We start from the raw sequence: 22,504 nt of genomic DNA, 5'->3' as shown, positions 1-22,504 counted from the left end.
CACAGCTGACACAGGGAAACACACGACACAGCTGACACAGGTAAACACACGACACAGCTGACACAGGTAAACACACAACACAGCCGACACAGGTAAACACACAACACAGCTGACACAGGTAAACACACAACACAGCTGACACAGGTAAACACACAACACAGCTGACACAGGCAAACACACGACACAGCTGACACAGGGAAACACAGGTAAACACACAACACAGCCGACACAGGTAAACACACAACACAGCTGACACAGGTAAACACACAACACAGCTGACACAGGTAAACACACAACACAGCTGACACAGGCAAACACACGACACAGCTGACACAGGGAAACACACAACACAGCTGACACAGGCAAACACACAACACAGCTGACACAGGTAAACACACACCACAGCTGAGACAGGCAAACACACAACACAGCTGACACAGGCAAACACAACACAGCTGACACAGGCAAACACACAACACAGCTGACACAGGCAAACACACAACACAGCTGACACAGGCAAACACACAACACAGCCGACACAGGCAAACACACAACACAGCCGACACAGGGAAACACACGACACAGCCGACACAGGGAAACACACAACACAGCCGACACAGGGAAACACACGACACAGCCGACACAGGGAAATACACGACACAGCTGACACAGGTAAATACACCACACAGCTGACACAGGTAAACACACAACACAGCTGACACAGGTAAACACACAACACAGCTGACACAGGTAAACACACGACACAGGCTGACACAGGTAAACACACGACACAGCTGACACAGGCAAACACACGACACAGCTGACACAGGTAAACACACAACACAGCTGACACAGGCAAACACACAACACAGCTGACACAGGCAAATACACAACACAGCTGACAGGCAAACACACAACACAGCTGACACAGGTAAACACACAACACAGCTGACACAGGCAAACACACAACACAGCTGACATAGGCAAATACACAACACAGCTGACAGGCAAACACACAACACAGCTGACACAGGTAAACACACAACACAGCTGACAGGGAAACACACAACACAGCTGACACAGGCAAACACAACACAGCTGACACAGGGAAACACACAACACAGCTGACACAGGCAAACACACAACACAGCTGACACAGGTAAACACACACCACAGCTGACACAGGCAAACACACAACACAGCTGACACAGGCAAACACAACACAGCTGACACAGGCAAACACACAACACAGCTGACACAGGCAAACACACAACACAGCTGACACAGGCAAACACACAACACAGCTGACACAGGGAAACACACGACACAGCCGACACAGGGAAACACACGACACAGCCGACACAGGGAAACACACGACACAGCCGACACAGGGAAACACACGACACAGCTGACACAGGTAAATACACCACACAGCTGACACAGGTAAACACACAACACAGCTGACACAGGTAAACACACAACACAGCTGACACAGGTAAACACACGACACAGGCTGACACAGGTAAACACACGACACAGCTGACACTGGCAAACACACAACACAGCTGACACAGGTAAACACACAACACAGCTGACACAGGCAAACACACAACACAGCTGACACAGGCAAATACACAACACAGCTGACAGGCAAACACACAACACAGCTGACACAGGGAAACACACAACACAGCTAACTCAGGTAAACACAACACAGCTGACACAGGCAAACACACAACACAGCTGACAGGGAAACACACAACACAGCTGACACAGGCAAACACAACACAGCTGACACAGGGAAACACACAACACAGCTGACACAGGCAAACACACAACACAGCTGACACAGGCAAACACACAACACAGCTGACACAGGTAAACACACACCACAGCTGACACAGGCAAACACACAACACAGCTGACACAGGCAAACACACAACACAGCTGACACAGGCAAACACACAACACAGCTGACACAGGTAAACACACAACACAGCTGACACAGGCAAACACACACCACAGCTGACACAGGTAAACACACAACACAGCTGACACAGGCAAACACAACACAGCTGACACAGGTAAACACACACCACAGCTGACACAGGTGAACACACGACACAGCTGACACAGGTAAATACACAACACAGCTGACACAGGTAAACACACAACACAGCTGACACAGGTAAACACAACACAGCTGACAGGTAAACACACAACACAGCTGACACAGGTAAACACACAACACAGCTGACACAGGTAAACACACAACACAGCTGACACAGGGAAACACAACACAGCTGACACAGGTAAACACACAACACAGCTGACACAGGTAAACACAACACAGCTGACACAGGCAAACACACAACACAGCTGACACAGGGAAACACACAACACAGCTGACAGGTAAACACAACACAGCTGACACAGGTAAACACACAACACAGTTGACACAGGCAAACACACAACACAGCTGACACAGGCAAACACACAACACAGCTGACACAGGTAAACACACAACACAGCTGACACAGGTAAACACAACACAGCTGACACAGGTAAACAACACAGCTGACAGGTAAACACACAACACAGCTGACACAGGTAAACACAACACAGCTGACACAGGTAAACACACAACACAGCTGACACAGGTAAACACAACACAGCTGACACAGGTAAACACAACACAGCTGACACAGGGAAACACAACACAGCTGACACAGGGAAACACACGACACAGCTGACACAGGGAAACACACAACACAGCCGACGCAGGCAAACACACGACACAGGTAAACACACGACACAGCTGACACAGGGAAACACACGACACAGCTGACACAGGTAAACACTACACAGCTGACACAGGTAAACACACAACACAGCTGACACAGGGAAACACAACACAGCTGACACAGGGAAACACACAACACAGCTGACACAGGGAAACACAACACAGCTGACACAGGGAAACACACGACACAGCTGACACAGGGAAACACACAACACAGCCGACACAGGCAAACACACGACACAGGTAAACACACGACACAGCTGACACAGGGAAACACACGACACAGCCGACACAGGGAAACACACGACACAGCTGACAGGGAAACACACAACACAGCTGACACAGGTAAACACAACACAGCTGACAGGGAAACACACAACACAGCTGACACAGGGAAACACACAACACAGCTGACACAGGGAAACACACGACACAGCTGACACAGGTAAACACACAACACAGCCGACACAGGCAAACACACAACACAGCTGACACAGGCAAACACACAGCACAGCTGACACAGGGAAACACACGACACAGCTGACACAGGCAAACACACGACACAGCTGACACAGGGAAACACACGACACAGCCGACACAGGGAAACACACAACACAGCTGACACAGGTAAACACACGACACAGCTGACACAGGGAAACACACGACACAGCCGACACAGGTAAACACACAACACAGCTGACACAGGCAAACACACAGCACAGCTGACACAGGGAAACACACGACACAGCTGACACAGGCAAACACACGACACAGCTGACACAGGGAAACACACGACACAGCTGACACAGGTAAACACACGACACAGCTGACACAGGTAAACACACAACACAGCTGACACAGGCAAACACACGACACAGCTGACACAGGTAAACACACGACACAGCTGACACAGGTAAACACACGACACAGCTGACACAGGGAAACACACGACACAGCCGACACAGGGAAACACACGACACAGCTGACACAGGTAAACACACGACACAGCTGACACAGGCAAACACACGACACAGCTGACACAGGGAAACACACGACACAGCTGACACAGGTAAACACACGACACAGCTGACACAGGTAAACACACGACACAGCTGACACAGGTAAACACACAACACAGCTGACACAGGTAAACACACGACACAGCTGACACAGGTAAACACACAACACAGCCGACACAGGGAAACACACGACACAGCCGACACAGGGAAACACACGACACAGCTGACACAGGTAAACACACGACACAGCTGACACAGGTAAACACACGACACAGCTGACACAGGGAAACACACGACACAGCTGACACAGGGAAACACACAACACAGCCGACACAGGGAAACACACAACACAGCTGACACAGGTAAACACACAACACAGCCGACACAGGGAAACACAACACAGCCGACACAGGTAAACACACGACACAGCCGACACAGGTAAACACACGACACAGCTGACACAGGTAAACACACAACACAGCTGACACAGGTAAACACACAACACAGCTGACACAGGTAAACACACGTGCTGGAAGAGTTTTTGTTTTGTTTGTTTCTGGTCCTGCTTCGGATGCCACGATGCCATCAAGCGGTATCTCTGGTCGTAATCACTTCACTGACCAATCAGCGTTCATTAGCAGAATGCTAGCATGTTATGGGCAACAACAAGTCAACCTGTAAGAAATCGAAAGGACATAAGTACTCGTTCATTCAACTTTCGACCTATAACCCATGTTGAACTTGCAAAACCTACAATCAAATCTGAGATTTCTCAACGGCAATCGGGTGAAAGAGACAAATTTAGCCGTCTAGCTCCATAGACTCCCATTCATTCTGCACTCATGGGCGATCGCCCCCAGTGGAGCTCTGGTGGAACTACAACCAACATTCGGTACAATAGAACTTAATAGGGAGTGGCCAGGCTCTCCGTAGACGGGCTCTGGATATAGCCTCACGTTCATTTTGGCATGCGATTCGTTCGTGCGTTATTCGAGAACGGTTTGACGAATCAACTTAAATTCCATAACTTTTTTTCTAAAGATGATCTGGTCCAATTTTCGTGAAAATCTGAGCAATGGTCTAAGTAGAGGGAGTTTGAAAATGTGGAAAATTCTAAATTGTGGAAAACTTTCTTCAAAATTTGTGCCAAAGATTGCTTTAATACACCATTTGTTTCAGGTTGATTGGCCAGTGACGTGTGAGGAGAATCTGGACGAGTCTTCATCACATCTCTACCGTCACTCTGGAGAAATATACGAAGAGCTCAAAGCCAGGGTCCCTTTTCCGTCTGAATCCCTGCAAAAAGACCTGCAGAGGCTTTGGATTAAACTGACTCTCCAGAACTCAATCTTTTCCTGAGAATCTGGAGCTCCGGACGTCTGTGTGGAAACATCTGTTTAAACTTCACACAGTCTGACTCTGCACCGATCATTTGGCAGAGACTAAACGAGCCGTTAGCATTTAATACGTTTAGCTTGTCACCATGTGTTTGTGGTGAGGATGATTGAGGCTGTTTGGCTGGTCTCAGCAGATTCAGATGAAGACAACAACACACTGATGTGAGACGAATGATACAAGATCCTCTTGACTCCATCACGGATACAGAGATAAATCCCATCAGCCTCGATTAAAAAAACACTTCCAAAAGTTCTTTTGTTTTTTTTGCAGCGATGCCATAGAAGAACTATTTTTGGTAGTAACTAATAACTAAACTCATCTTTAATCACCAAAATTACATATTTACATGTTTTTTTTCCCTTCATGTCTTAAAATATCTTGAATGTAACTCGACACCCTCACCTCATTTAGTATGCGCGGTTCTATGAATATGCAAATGAGCCCCGCCTCCACTCACTCACTCAGCTCAGAGATCCACTGGTTGACGATCACACGTTGATCTGATTGGTTACAAGGTAGTTTGTGACGTCAGAAACACCAGCGATTTCAAAGCGTGTTTTTGAGACTGTCTTTGGTTCACTGCAGTTTTAAGGAGGAAATACTCAGCAATGCTGTCGACTTATGAATTTACACATGGTTTGTCTTAAAGCATATTAAAAACACCACATAGACACACAAACAACATTAAAAGCTGGATTTTAACAAAAGGGGGACTTTAAAGAGAATGATTAAAATGGCATAAAACTGAGATCTACCAGCACTTCACTTCATCAGACTGATTATTAATGACACACTGAATTATTATTTTTTGTCGCATCTGAACATCTGATATTAATGTTTCCCTGTCCATCTGTGGATCCGTTACAGAGGTTTTGATCAGTGTCCCAGCCGCAGACAAAGGAAAGCACAGAAGAACAGCATGGATGATTCTTCTGTTCGCTCAGGTATGATGAAGCTGAACTTTTCTGATGTTAGCATCAGATTTTATTACTATTCTTTAATGATTAATGACAGTTGTTAAAGTCCCCCTGTAATCAATAATCTGATCCCTTAAAACTCATCTTTGATCACCAAAATGACATATTTAAACGTTTTTTCTTTGGAAAAAAATATTCTTCATGCTTTAAAATATCTTGAATGTAACTCGACACCCTTGCCTCATTTAGTATACATGGTTCTATGAATATGCAAATGAGCCCCGCCTCCACTCACTCATAGCAGCTCAGGCCTGTGGTGTAAATCCAGCTTTTAATGTTGTTTATGTGTCTATGTGGTGTTTTTTAATCTGCTTGAAGACAAAGCATGTGTAAGTTCATAAGTCTACAGCATTGCTGAGTATTTCCTCCTTAAAACTGCAGTGAACCAAAGACAGTCTCAAAAACACGCTTTGAAATCGCTGGTGTTTCTGACGTCACAAACTACCTTGTAACCAATCAGATCAACGTGTGATCGTCAACCAGTGGATCTCTGAGCTGAGTGAGTGAGTGGAGGCGGGGCTCATTTGCATATTAATAGAACCACGCATACTAAATGAGGCAAGGGTGTCGGGTTACATTCAAGATATTTTAAGACATGAAGATTTTTTTTTCACAGGAAAAAAACGTTTAAATATGTCCTTTTGGAGATCAAAGAGGAGTTTTAAGGGATAAAATTGACTACAGGGGGACTTTAAAAGCATTTTCTAGTGATGACCTCAGATACTAGTCATTGATAATGATTTAAACAAGCAAACCTGTGCAGAAAGGGCAGTCGGCGCCCTCTGGAGGAGAAACCGCTCTGATCCTTGTACGAAAAATATGAAATCCCATTTATTTTTACCCAAATTCTTTTCCGTTTTAATTTCGCTGGTTTTAATGGATTTATTAAATCATTAACGGGTTAATTAAATGTTAATACACGTCTAACGTATGTATCATCAAGTGAAGTGGAATACATTTTCTTCATCTGCATAATTATCTGAAACAGTAATTATCAGACAGCTCAATGCAATGATCCTAAAAATAGGCTTCATTTTTGTTTTGGCAGAACATAATGTGTTTTTTCTTTCGATGTTGAATTGTGAGCCGGTCACGGTCTCGAGGGATTCGCCCATGTGTGTTCAATCTCTGTGTTGTTTTAGACTTTATCTGGTCTTAGCTCAGATTCAAAGCTTTGATAAAACTCAATCGACGTGTCCACAGTTTACACTGCCAGAATCGCTCAGTCTTTTGATTTTATTTGGACTCGAACATGTTGAACTCATGTTGTGTGCTGAAGGCTTTCGACCAACAAACTAACAAACAAACGCCAGATGAATTCGAGACACGTTTATCAAAGAGATATAGGACAAATGAGTAGGACATTTTCATTTTCATTCTGAGATTTGTTCACAGACACTGATGAAACACACTGATTGTAAAGGTCCAGATGGATCCCAAGCAAACCTTTTGTTTGATAAATCAATGATGTCGTTTTTAGGCCCGTGAGAGTCTGTTTACATTCAGAACATGTTACAAATTATACGCTTAAACCAACTTTGCGTGACTTGGCAGAAGTGTTCACCTTACTTTAACTGTGTTTAGGTCAGAGGAGGGTGTATGTGTGTGTGAGTGTTTGTGTGTGTCTCTCGTTCACCTCCTGGGAATCATGTTTCGCTCAATCCCTCGAGCTTCTCCGACTCCATCGATCAAGATAAAACACATCCACAAGAAACAACAAGTACACAAACACTGAGGACTGAGCAACACTGCTTAGCAAAACTATATGACAATTAAGTGTTGATTAGTGTGTAATTTATCGTACTGTGTGAGTGAGAGTGTATCGTGACACGAAAGATGAAATCGCTGAGTAATGATTATTTTGCTGGATGTAACAGGAAGGAATGGAAGCCTCATAAAGAAAAAAATCATGCTTTTGTAAATAATAATTACAACCTTAAAAATTTAAAGAGATTTTTAAAAAATTACAAAAAGTCGAAGTTATGACGAGTCAAAATTGCCAAAATAATTATGACAGTCATAAATATAACAAAGTCGAAATTATGACACATTAAATCATAATTTTGACATAAAAAAATTGAAATGGTATTACTAAGTCATGAGATTAAACAGTTGAAATTATGAGATAACATCGGAAAAACATCGGAATTGAGTTTCTGTCATAATTTTGACATTTTATCTAAAGAATATGTCATAATTTCAAATTAGCATGTCATAATTATTGTTTTTTTATGTAAAAACACTGAATTTTACTGTTAAATAAACAAAAAAAGTCCCCGTCGATCACGGTGGTTTGTTTGACATCATCATTATGATGATCAGTGTGCAGTAACTTAATTTCTTAAGATTATTTTTCTCCCAGCCGGTGTGACAGGAAATAAGATAAACGCAGTGAAGCTGATCATCAGAGCGGATGAAGGTGAACGTCTCAGATCACGCCACGCCATAGAAAGGTACATACATATTTTATTGAGATTGATCTATAATCATATAAAACCTCAGATTTCACTTAGTATTCTAGCAGCAAAAAATAAACTCCTGCAATCTCTGTGCAAGTTTTTTCAGCACAGCGATCCGGAATACAGTCGATTATTTCAGAGCCACCGACACATATATATATATAAATATCATAAATAACACACAATGACACATGGACACAATCACATTAAAACACGGAGGGATTGTGTGGAAAATTATACGCCCAGACTTGCTTGTCAAAGCCATTTCAGCTTAATGTGTTTGACTAATGAAAGTGTCTCTACATGAAGGCTGATCAATAATGAAAAGCAAAGTCGTTTATGAATGAGTAATGGAATATTGTGAAGACAAACATGTGATTTCTGAGAATGAGTCAATCGGGTGAAACTTTTTCGAATGCAAATAATGCCAAAAATTAAATAAAGGAACTGGTTTTCTCACTGAAATGAATACAAGAATGGAATGTTTCTAAATGAAAAGCAAAACTCCTCCGGATGAATGTTGATCGTTCATATAAATGCATTGCAGTGTTTATTCGATGTTTTCACTCTTAATGTCTCTAATGGTCGTGAAAGTGCGGCGAACAGAAACATAGACCCTCTAAAAAATATAAAAATAGTTTTATCTCAAAACACAGATGAGTATTTATAGCTGGTGTTTACATGAGTCCAAAACATTTTCATATATAAACCCAGTGCTGGTGGCGTTTCACCAACGTCTTCTCGGCAGAGAAAGAAAGAAAGCATGAATGTTTTATTGCACTGTAAACCCGAAAAAATGTTTTTAAGTTAACTAATTTAATGTTTAAGTAAGCAGTACTTGCAGATTTTTTATTTTGTACTCATACATTTTAATTGCCCTTAACTTGAAATTTTTGAGTACGGTAATTCTTACACAACTTAAATTTATCACATAAGCTCAACTTATATTTTTAGTCGTGGAAACTTGGCTAGCTTTAACCAGCTAATTCAATAAATACTACATTGCTTAATGGTAACGCAATGCTATGATAGCAGAGCACTTGCTGAATGAGTACAGCGATATAAAAGTTTAACATTCACTGTCCTCAAACAAAGCACATTCTCCACTCGTCACCATGATGGCAACCCCCCCAATAACCCAACAGAAACTCTTCTAAACTAGCATAGTAAAACATTAAACATTACTAAATCTCCCACTTAACATTAATTCGTCACAAAAAAGCATTATATAACACCTAATTTTAGCATTTACTCTCCCTTTTGAATGTCATGGTAAAGCATGCTGGGAAATTCAGTTAAATTTAAGTTTATCTAGGATCAAGTTCATAAAATGTAACTTAAAATGTATCAGTTTTGTGAACTCAAAAGAAAAAGAAAGTTCTAAATACTCATTAATTAAATTTAATCTGATGGAACTTGTGTAATTTGAGTTGGCTCTACTCAAACCAATTGATTATTTTGAGCGTTAGGGTTTACAGTGTGATAAAACATGCTTCACGCTGACAGTAACCTCGCATGCATCTTCACGCCAGCTTCTTCTCGTCTTCCCTGCACTTTCGAGGGATGAAGTGAGAAGTGATGCTCTCCCTCCTCGTCTTCTTTCCTTTCAGCGGCCGGCCGTTTTTCGACATAGCGATGAACATCTCTTTTCCATCTTTAGTCTTTCTGACAGAAGCGTACGCGGTGTAGTAGTTCTCTAAAAACACTTCTTTGAAGTTGCAGCTGTCGTTGTAGTCTTTCTGTTCGGGAAAGGAGAGAACAGGTACGACACGACCTTAATTCGCTGTAAAAGTTGCTATATTTACTCTTAAAAGCATGAGAATGCATTAGCTGGAATCAGATTAAAAGATGTGTTTGCAGGACGGATGGGTTTTACTTTGCCCTGTAACATTCCGGTTCGGTTCATGGAAATATAATACTGGCTCTTCAGGCCTTTTATGGCCAACACGCCTCCCTCAGAAACCGTCCTGATCTCCAGAACACCTGAAACACAGACAGCGGATCAGCCTGAGCGTTTGAAGACCGGCTTTAGGTTCCTCGGGGCCAAATCTGCCTTGGAAAGACGTTGTTTAACCCTTTGCTGCTCCTCATTTATGGGAAATTTAAAAAATGTACATATATAATGCATAGAATTTTTTTTCCCGGGTATAATCTATAAATCAGACACACAGCAATGATGGGGTTAATGGAAAAATGATAATTATAACCAAAGTTAAAATGCATTATAATATTTGCAGATTCTGAAATTGGTTGTTTGTCATGTTGTAATGCATTATACTTTGTAAAGGTGTGTTCAGTTAATAGATTAGTATTATTATACAATTAGAGTTCATACAATGCATTATAAGGTGCATTACAAGGCATAATTACTGCATTAAAAATACTTTTATAATACAGAAGGACTTTAAGGAAAGTGTTACCGTATATTTTGAATAATATTTAATAATTTGCATTTTGAGGGAATGTAAGGGTACTAAGTAATATCTATGCAATAATTATGATCTACACAATTTTCACAATAAAATACAATTATTTAGTCCATAGAAGTTATTTTTTATTTTCCGTAATTATTTTTCAATTAACATTGCTGTTTGTTTGGGAGGGGGGAGGGGGATAATTATTGGATAGATATTACTTAGTACCCTAACATTCCCTCAAAATGCTAAATATTAAATAACATGTATTATTATAGAAAAATATATCATACTGTGAAAAAAACAAAAACATTTGAGGTGTTTGGCTACTCTTGAGCGGGAGGAGTGTGAGTGTGTGTCCCCTAAAGGAAGAGCAGCAAAGGGTTAAACAACTCATTTTCAAGGCTAATTTGGCCTCAAAGTATAATTATTAATATATATTTCTATGGTTATGATCGACTATTTTTAAGGAACATTGAACCTTTTCGAATCATGTCCAGATTTTTTGGTGTGTGTGTTCACATAGCAAATGTCATCAAGTGTGAAATACCATTCAGATGAAGTGTAAAAATAAAACAAAATTAAAACTAATTTTTTTTTTTTTATTAAAAATTTTTAAAAAATTATTTATTTTTTTTGCTCTAAAGTGACTGAAAAGCACCAGAGTGATTAATAAATGACCTAAATAACATTTAATTCTTTGAGTTAGTCTGTAGTAATTAGGCTTTATTAATGTTATTCATTTAATTGATGGTTTAAATGTGATGTGTGTCATTTTTAGCATTTAAAATACCACCTAATATGACAGTGAAAGGTTGATTCTTTCCCACACAAAGAATGAACTTTATTTGTTTGACTTTTCTGTTTAATGACACACTTATTCATGTCTATAAAGGAAGCAGTTTCATGTCTTTCTTTAAGGTCGTAACTGGAATATCAGGATCAGATGATTCGATCAACAGTGAGTTAAAACGCTCCAGTTGCGCTCCATATCAGATATTTCACAGCTGAAGGGCCTGTTTGTTACGCTCGTGTTTAAATCAGAAACGGACACTACTCTTGTTGTCGTAAGCTCTGTGTGTGTGTGTGTGTGAGAGTTGTGTAAGGACAAGTTGTGTGGTTTACATGTGAGAGCTGTAATGGTATAATAAGCTGCTGTCACGACACAACTCTGACAACCTCAAAACGCGTCTGCTTTTCTCTCTTTTTCTCTCCTTCCCTCACTCATGTCTTGCAGTGTGTGTCTTGCAGTGTGTGCAAGCAGTGTGTGTGTTGCTGTGCGTGCAGTTGTCGGCCACATCTGGCTGTATCAATTTTTCTTCTTTTCATCGCCAGCTGACGTAATCACTCTCCCTCTGGAGCAAAGATGCATGGTGTCACGCCAACTTTCTTCTCATACGCAAACAAAATAACTAATAACCAAACACGCTTGAAGCTGATGTTATGAATGTATAACACCAGGTTCAAGCCAGTTTGGTGTAAACAGAATCATTAATTTTAATATCGATCGTCATAACATAAGCCTCAAGTCTGAGTCCTGGTTCTGACTTCACAATTTTTGGTAGCATCTTATTTTACAGTGTCCTTGTTACATATGTTACATGTACTTACCATAGTAATACAGTAAATTATGCATTATACCTTAACCCTTTAAGTACATGTAGTTGCTTAATATTACTCAGTACTTAAATATATAATTACACTGTAACAATGACACCTTAAAATAAAGTGTAACTCTCATTTTTTTTTGACGCTCCCTTGAAATCTTTCACAGTGAGCTGTTGTATTCTGACACACTGACTCTTCACGTCGGAGCTCTGAGTCCTGTAACGAAGGGAAACGAGCTATAAATACGCGCACCTGTTTCTCTTTACGCCTGTCACTCGCTCGTCACTCTGCCACGCGACCGGAGAATAATCCACTGCAATCTGAGCCGAGCGCTTCCTTCAGATTCAGTGCGGAACACTTTATATAACGTAAGGATAGACGTAAACGTAATAATGTTTCATAAACACTGTTAGATTATAAAACACTCAACAAATCAATAGTTAATTTACATTCAGTTGGAACTGTCATGCAACTTTGATATTTTTTAATATTTATATTTGAATCTGCATAATATACTTTTAATGTCTCAATCTCGCTCTGTCGCTACTTTTAATGGCCCAGTGGAACACCACAAGTATAACTCTGTGCCATTTTGTACAAAATAAAAAAAATTCAAAACAAAATTCCTGGTGAAAAATTAAAGTAGACTGGTGTGATAAACAGTGCCAATTTTCTTTAGATTTTATTTAATATTTTCAAAATTATTCAAAAATAATGTTTTTTTTACTCAAAAAATGAGATCCCTACTGTCAAATAAACGAGGCCTACGATTAATCAGATGCAAATAGAATTAAAGCTGCAAGCAGCGATGAAAGGGCCCTCGCACCCGTGCCATCAACACTCGGTGGCTTTAGGAAGGCAGAGCATGGTTGGGAAATGTACATTTAAGGAGGTATATATAGTAAGAGTATGTCAAAGTCAGTTACAAAATGTTTTGTATAATGGTGATAATAGCATGCTTCATGACTCAGCTAAGTGTTGCTAGCATGTTCAGTCTGTTTCTAGCATGCTTAGTACACAATAATTATGTGGTTAGTACTGCATTACTGTGTTAACCATGTCAGTTTCTGTTGCCAGTAGGTGGCGTTATGACTATAACTGAATATGAGCATGGATGTGTGTTCAGGACAGAACTCTTATCAAACATGTGAAGTTTGGTGCAAATTGGACATTGCCTTCTTGAGTAACAACAAAGTCATGTTTCATTGAATTAGCATTCTTTAGAACTTAGCTAAGCATTGTTAGCATGTTTTAACATGTTGCTAGAACGGCATCAACGTGTTAAACATGTCACTTCCTGTTGCCAGTTGGTGGCGCTATTACTATAACTGAACATTCTCATGTAGATGTGTTCAGGCCATGACTCTTATCAAAAGTGTGAAGTTTGGGGCAGATTGGACATTCCATGCCTGAGTTACAGCAAATTCCTATTTAATTGCAATAATAGCATGCTTTAGCACTTGGCTAAGAGTTTGCTAGCATGTTTTAGCATGTTTCTAGTATGTTGTTAGCATGTTTAACACTTGCTGGCACTTTTTTATATGTTATTAGGAGTCCACAACAGTGTTAAACATGTCACTTCCTGTTGCCAGCAGGTGGCGCTATGACTGTAACTGAATATAAGCATGGTCATGTGTTCAGGACAGAACGCTTATCAAAAGTGTGAAGTTTGGGGCAGATTGGACATTCCATGCCTGAGTTACAGCAAATTCATATTTAATTGCAGTAATATCATTCTTTAGCACTTAGCTAAGTGTTTGCTATTATGTTTTAGCATGTCTCTAGTATGTTGGTAGGATGTTTAGCACCTACTGGCATTTTTTTATATGTTATTAGGAGTCAAGAACAGTGTTAAACGTCACTTCCTGTTGCCAGCAGGTGGCGCTATGACTATAACTAAATATGAGCATGGACATTTGTTCAAGAGATAACTCTTATCAAACGTGTGACGTTTGGGGTAGATTGTACATTGCCTTCTTGAGTAACAACAAAGTCCTGTTTCATTGAATTAGCATGCTTTAGCACTTAGCTAAGTATTGCTAGCATGTTTTAATATGTTTCTAGCATGTTTAGAACTCAATGGCATTTTTAACATGTTGCTAGAACGGCATCAACGTGTTAAACATGTCACTTCCTGTTGCCAGTAGGTGGCGCTATTACTATAACTGAATTTGAGCATAGGCATGCGTTCAGGCCATGATTCTTATCAAACATGTGAAGTTTGGGGCAGATTGGACGTTCCATGCCTGAGTTACAGCAAATTCCTATTTAATTGCAGTAATAGCATGCTTTATCACTTAGCTAAGTGTTTGCTAGCATGTTTCTAGTATGTTGCTAACCTGTTTAGCACTTGCTGGCTCTTTTATATATGTTATTAGGAGACCACAACAGTGTTAAACATGTCACTTCCTGTTGACAGCAGGTGGCGCTATTACTATAACTGAATATTCTCATGTAGATGTGTTCAGGCCATGACTCTTATCAAACGTGTGAAGTTTGGGGCAGATTGGACATTCCATGCCTGTGTTACAGCAAATTCCTATTTAATTGCAGCAATAGCATGCTTTAGCACTTAGCTAAGTGTTTGCTAGCATGTTTTAGCATGTTTCTAGTATGTTGTTAGCATGTTTAGCACTTGCTGGCACTTTTTTTATATGTTTTTATATGTCCACAACAGTGTTTAACATGTCACTTCCTGTTGCCAGCAGGTGGCACTATGACTGTAACTGAATATGAGCATGGTCATGTGTTCAGGACAGAACGTTTATTAAAAGTGTGAAGTTTGGCGCATATTGGACATTGCCTTCTTGAGTAACAACAACATCCTGTTTCATTGAATTAGCATGCTTTAGCACTTAGCTAAGTATTGCTAGCATGTTTTAACATGTTTCTAGCATGTTTAGACCTCAATGGCATTTTTAACATGTTGCTAGAATGGCATCAACGTGTTAAACATGACACTTCCTGTTGCCAGTAGGTGGCGCTATTACTATAACTGAATATTATCATGTAGATGTGTTCAGGACAGAACGCTTATCAAAAGTGTGAAGTTTGGGGCAGATTGGACATTCCATGCCTGAGTTACAGCAAATTCCTATTTAATTGCAATAATAGCATGCTTTAGCACTTAGCTAAGAGTTTGCTAGCATGTTTTAGCATGCTTCTAGTATGTTGTTAGCATGTTTCGCACTTGCTGGCACTTTTTTATATGTTATTAGGAGTCCATAACAGTGTTAAACATGTCACTTCCTGTTGCCAGCAGGTGGCGCTATGACTATAACTGAATATGAGCATGGCCATGTGTTCAGGACAGAACTCTTATCAAACGTGTGAAGTTTGGGGGAGATTGGACATTCCATGCCTGAGTTACAGCAACTTCCTGTTTCATGGCGAAACATCGAAATTTGTAAGGCCGCCGAGGACCCGCCCTTCGACGAAAACTCAAGATCTTCGCAATTTAACGTCGCAAAGGCCTTAAGATTACACTCACCAAATTTGAAGATGATCAGATTAAAACTGTAGGAGGAGTTCGTTAAAGTACGAGGCCTGAAAATGGCAAAAACTGCACAAAAATCTGAGAGGAAGTTCAAAATGGCTGACTTCCTGTTGTGTTTAGGGCTATGCTCCAAGAGACTTTTTTGTAGGTATTAGGTCATTACACGTATGTACCGAATTTCGTGCACGTACGTGGAACGTTGCAGGAGGCGCACTCCGTTGAACTTTTATAGGTGGCGCTATCGAGCCATTTTGCCCCGTCCAATTCTGAAACCTATATCAGATGTAAATTTTCGCCAGTTCTGACGCGTGTGCAAAGTTTCGTGAGTTTTCGCGCATGTTTAGGCCCTCAAAAATGCAATTCAATGCGGAGAAGAATAATAATAATAATAATAAACAGAGCAATTCCAAGAGGGTCCTCACACCATCGGTGCTCGGGCCCTAAATATAAAACCAGTCCTAATTGAAAGAGAACAAGTTGACAAAAAGATTGAATCCAATATTGGGTGAAAATATAGTATAATGAGAGATTTATAAGCTATTTTTTATAGTCCGGTCATTTTTGACCGGGAAGATCACGGGGGTTACACCACACAAGGGTTAAATGTCTCAATCTCGCTCTATCGTAACTTTTAATGTTTCAATCTCGCTCTATCGTAACTTTTAATGTTTCAATCTCGCTCTATCGCTACTTTTAATGTCTCAGTCTTGCTCTATCTTTACTTTTAATGTCTCAATGTCGCTCTATCGCTACTTTTAATGTCTCAATGTCGCTCTATCGCTACTTTTAATGAAGTAGTGTCGCTCTATCGCTACTTTTATTTTAATGTCTCAATCTCGCTCTGTCGCTACTTTTAATGTCTCAATCTCGCTCTATCTTTACTTTTAATGTCTCAGTCTCGCTCTATCGTTACTTTTAATGTCTCAATGTCGCTCTATCGCTACTTTTAATGAAGTAGTGTCGCTCTATCGTTACTTTTAATGTCTCAATCTCGCTCTATCGTTACTTTTAATGTCTCAATCTCGCTCTATCGTTACTTTTAATGTCTCAATGTCGCTCTATCGCTACTTTTAATGAAGTAGTGTCGCTCTATCGTTACTTTTAATGTCTCAATCTCGCTCTATCTTTACTTTTAATGTCTCAATCTCGCTCTATCGCTACTTTTAATGTCTCAATCTCGCTCTATCGCTACTTTTAATGTTTCAATCTCGCTCTATCGCTACTTTTATTTTAATGTCTCAATCTCGCTCTATCGCTACTTTTAATGTCTCAATCTCGCTCTATCGTTACTTTTAATGTCTCAATCTCGCTCTATCTTTACTTTTAATGACTCAATCTCGCTCTATCTTTACTTTTAATGACTCAATGTCGCTCTATCGCTACTTTTAATGAAGTAGTGTCGCTCTATCGTTACTTTTAATGTCTCAATCTCGCTCTATCTTTACTTTTAATGTCTCAATCTCGCTCTATCTTTACTTTTAATGTCTCAATCTCGCTCTATCGCTACTTTTAATGTCTCAATCTCGCTCTATCGCTACTTTTAATGTTTCAATCTCGCTCTATCGCTACTTTTATTTTAATGTCTCAATCTCGCTCTATCGCTACTTTTAATGTCTCAATCTCGCTCTATCGTTACTTTTAATGTCTCAATCTCGCTCTATCGCTACTTTTAATGTCTCAATCTCGCTCTATCTTTACTTTTAATGACTCAATGTCGCTCTATCGCTACTTTTAATGAAGTAGTGTCGCTCTATCGTTACTTTTAATGTCTCAATCTCGCTCTATCTTTACTTTTAATGTCTCAATCTCGCTCTATCTTTACTTTTAATGTCTCAATCTCGCTCTATTGTTACTTTTAATGTCTCAATGTCGCTCTGTCGCTACTTTTAATGAAGTAGTGGCGCTCTATCGTTACCTTTAATGTCTCAATGTCGCTCTGTCGCTACTTTTAATGAAGTAGTGTCGCTCTATCGCTACTTTTAATGTCTCAATCTCGCTCTCGCTACTTTTAATGTCTCAATCTCGCTCTATCGCTACTTTTAATGTCTCAATCTCGCTCTATCGCTACTTTTAATGTCTCAATCTCGCTCTATTGTTAATTTTTATGTCTCAATCTCGCTCTATCATTAATTTTTATGTCTCAATCTCGCTCTATCGCTACTTTTAATGTCTCAATCTCGCTCTATTGTTAATTTTTATGTCTCAATCTCGCTCTATCATTAATTTTTATGTCTCAATCTCGCTCTATCGATACTTTAAATGTCTCAATCTTGCTCTATCGCTACTTTTAATGTCTCAATCTTGCTCTATCGATACTTTAAATGTCTCAATCTTGCTCTAGCGCTACTTTTAATGTCTCAATCTCGCTCTATCGATACTTTAAATGTCTCAATCTTGCTCTATCGCTACTTTTAATGTCTCAGTCTCGCTCTATCGCTACTTTTATTTTAATGTCTCAATCTCACTCTGTCGCTACTTTTAATGTCTCAATCTCGCTCTATTGTTACTTTTAATGTCTCAATCTCGCTCTATCGCTACTTTTAAAGTCTCAATCTCGCTCTATCTTTACTTTTAATGTCTCAATCTCACTCTATCGCTACTTTTAATGTCTCAATCTCGCTCTATCTTTACTTTTAATGTCTCAATCTCGCTCTATCGCTACTTTTAATGTCTCAATCTCGCTCTATCGTTACTTTTAATGTCTCAATGTCGCTACTTTTAATGTCTCAATCTCGCTCTATCGTTACTTTTAATGTCTCAATGTCGCTGTCGCTACTTTTAATGAATTAGTGTCGCTCTATCGTTACTTTTAAACGTATCAATGTTGCTCTATCGCTGCTTTAAATGTCTCAATCTCACTATTGCTTCTTTTAATGTCTCAATCTTGCTCTATCTTTACTTTTTAATGTCTCAATGTCCCTCTATTGCTTCTTTTAATGTCTCAATCTTGCTCTATCTTTACTTTTAATGTCTCAGTGTCGCTCTATCGCTACTTTAAATGTCTCAGTGTCTCTCCCGTGATAAATCCTCTGTAAAGCTCCTGACACACACCAGAAACATGAAGACCGAACGTGTGCCTTGAAACGAATCTACAACCTCAGACACACACGTCAGAAGTGATCGATGAGCTCTTACTGTAGCAGTTGTTGGGATCCTGCGTTCCGTTGATATTCCCGTTCTCGTCGATCATCAGAAACCACTGTGTGCGACTATAGAGGCGTCGTATTCGAACGTCCCCTCCTTCCATGTAGTCGTAGTTCCTGGTGTGCCGTTCGTGTTTTGAACAGTCAGTCACAGACGCCTGCCCAACAACCCTGTCGCCATCACACACACACACACACACACACACACGGCTGACGACCAGCACGACGTGCAACCACAGTCCACACGGCAACTCAGGCAGTTTCCATTGCAGCGTCCATTTGCGCATTATACTGCGTTTCTCGAGGAGTTCATGATCCACATACTGAAGGCAAAACTCTGGTTGGCCGTGTGAGATCCGCTAGGACCCTTTCCCAGTAATCCTCAGATTTTGGAGTGAACTCTGACCTCCTCCTGAAGCATCAGAATCTCCTCAGAGCTGGAGGAGGCAGAAGTGTGTTAGTTTCTGTTGTTAATGACAGTCAAATGATATAAATCAACAAACGGATGCTTCACACACTGTCTGGTTCCAGGTCAGTTCATCACAGTTCACTCGTCACTCAATAATCATGCACATGTAAACCAGATTCTACATGTTCAGTGTCTTTAAAATGAGTGTCTTAATGTCGCTCGATCGCTACTTTAAATGTCTCAATGTTGCTCACTTGCTACTTTGAATGTTTCAGTGTTTCTCTATCGCTACTTTAAATGTCTCAGCATTGGACCATTCCTGCTTGAATCATCTCAATATCTTCCTATTGCTTCTTCAAATGTTTCAGCATTGCTCTATTGCTACTCTGTTTCTACTTTAAATTTCTCAATATTGCTTTGTTGCTAATTTAAATCTCAACATCTATCTATCCTTTCTTTAAATGTCTCAGTCTCACTTTATCTGTATTTTAAATGTCTGTCATCACTTTAAATGTCCCAATATCGCTACTTTTAATGTCTCAATGTTGCTTTATTGTTACTTTAAATGTCTCAATGTTTCTCTATCACTTCTTTAAACGTCTCAATGTTTCTCTATCACTTCTTTAAATGTCTGAATGTTTCTCTATCACTTCTTTAAACGTCTCAATGTTTCTCTATCACTTCTTTAAATGTCTGAATGTTTCTCTATCACTTCTTTAAATGTCTGAATGTTTCTCTATCACTTCTTTAAACGTCTCAATGTTTCTCTATCACTTCTTTAAATGTCTGAATGTTTCTCTATCACTTCTTTAAATGTCTGAATGTTTCTCTATCACTTCTTTATGTCTGAATGTTTCTCTATCACTTCTTTAAATGTCTCAATGTTTCTCTATCACTTCTTTATGTCTGAATGTTTCTCTATCACTTCTTTAAACGTCTCAATGTTTCTCTATCACTTCTTTAAACGTCTCAATGTTTCTCTATCACTTCTTTAAACGTCTCAATGTTTCTCTATCACTTCTTTAAACGTCTCAATGTTTCTCTATCACTTCTTTAAATGTCTCAATGTTTCTCTATCACTTCTTTAAATGTCTGAATGTTTCTCTATCACTTCTTTAAACGTCTCAATGTTTCTCTATCACTTCTTTAAATGTCTGAATGTTTCTCTATCACTTCTTTAAATGTCTGAATGTTTCTCTATCACTTCTTTAAATGTCTCATTGTTTTTCTATCACTTTTTTAAACGTCTCAATGTTTCTCTATCACTTCTTTAAATGTCTCATTGTTTCTCTATCACTTCTTTAAATGTCTCATTGTTTCTCTATCACTTTTTTAAACGTCTCAATGTTTCTCTATCACTTCTTTAAATGTCTGAATGTTTCTCTATCACTTCTTTAAATGTCTCATTGTTTCTCTATCACTTCTTTAAATGTCTCATTGTTTCTCTATCACTTCTTTAAATGTCTGAATGTTTCTCTATCACTTCTTTAAATGTCTGAATGTTTCTCTATCACTTCTTTAAATGTCTCATTGTTTCTCTATCACTTCTTTAAATGTCTGAATGTTTCTCTATCACTTCTTTAAATGTCTCATTGTTTCTCTATCACTTTTTTAAATGTCTGAATTTTTCTCTATCACTTCTTTAAATGTCTGAATGTTTCTCTATCACTTCTTTAAATGTCTCATTGTTTCTCTATCACTTCTTTAAATGTCTCATTGTTTCTCTATCACTTCTTTAAATGTCTCATTGTTTCTCTATCACTTTTTTAAACGTCTCAATGTTTCTCTATCACTTCTTTAAACGTCTCAATGTTTCTCTATCACTTCTTTAAATGTCTCAATGTGTCTCTATCACTTCTTTAAATGTCTCAATATTTCTCTATCACTTCTTTAAATGTCTCATTGTTTCTCTATCACTTCTTTAAATGTCTCATTGTTTCTCTATCACTTCTTTAAATGTCTTATTGTTTCTCTATCACTTTTTTAAACGTCTCAGTGTTTCTCTATTACTTCTTTAAATGTCTGAATGTTTCTCTATCACTTCTTTAAATGTCTCAATGTTTCTCTATCACTTCTTTAAATGTCTCAATGTTTCTCTATCACTTCTTTAAATGTCTCAATGTTTCTCTATCACTTCTTTAAATGCCTCATTGTTTCTCTATCACTTCTTTAAACGTCTCATTGTTGCTCTATCTTTACTTTAAATGTCTCAATGTTTCTCTTTCACTTCTTTAAATGTCTCAGTATTGCTCTACTTCTACTTAAAATGACAGTATTTTCGTCATGGTCTCTGTCTCTCTGTCTAGTTTCTGCCAAACTAACTTACGACACAATACATTGGTATAAAATGTTGCAATAATGCTGTCTCGCAATAATAAATCGACTTACTTGTGCCTCCAGGACACGCGCTTCAGTCCCGACGATTCCAGAGAAACTTCCAATGTGACGCACCGAGAGAGTGAGTTTTGTGCCGTGCATCTTCTCGTGTTCCTGAACGCTGTGCAATCTCTGATAAAAGCCTCATGCTGACCTCACTTCTCTGCAATTACGCCTCAGCCACTCAGCTGTCAGTGGGATGCTGGAGAGAGAGAGAGAGAGAGAGAGAGAGAGAGAGAGAGAGAGAGAGAGAGAGAGAGAGAGAGAGAGAGAGAGAGAGAGAGAGAGAGAGAGAGAGAGAGAGAGAGAGAGAGAGAGAGAGAGAGAGAGAGAGAGAGAGGGGGAGAGAGGGAGAGAGAGAGAGAATCGTATGTTTCTGTTAGCCAGGTCTCCGGTGGACGT

General features: G+C 39.5%; 1 protein-coding gene across 2 annotated transcripts; it reads right to left on the bottom strand.

The window, feature by feature from the left end:
* Positions 1–8,645: 8,645 nt before the first annotated feature.
* On the bottom strand, positions 8,646–22,202 carry fgf7 (fibroblast growth factor 7). Of its 2 annotated transcripts, XM_079873879.1 has the most exons (4): positions 22,115–22,202; positions 19,310–19,754; positions 10,533–10,639; positions 8,646–10,395 (listed from the first exon to the last, which is right to left on the bottom strand). In XM_079873879.1, exons 2-4 carry the CDS (start codon positions 19,602–19,604, stop codon positions 10,180–10,182), a joined length of 618 nt encoding a protein of 205 aa, XP_079730005.1. In that variant the 5' UTR covers positions 19,605–19,754; positions 22,115–22,202; the 3' UTR covers positions 8,646–10,179. The 2 variants fall into 2 exon arrangements, with proteins under 2 accessions (XP_079730005.1, XP_079730006.1); XM_079873880.1 differs by lacking the exon at positions 22,115–22,202 and having other exon boundaries at positions 19,310–19,781.
* Positions 22,203–22,504: the final 302 nt, after the last annotated feature.

This window comes from Squalius cephalus (genome assembly GCF_949319135.1).
Source record: "Squalius cephalus genome assembly, chromosome: 6".
NCBI lineage: Eukaryota > Metazoa > Chordata > Actinopteri > Cypriniformes > Leuciscidae > Squalius > Squalius cephalus.
This window is presented reverse-complemented; position numbering and strand designations above follow the sequence as displayed.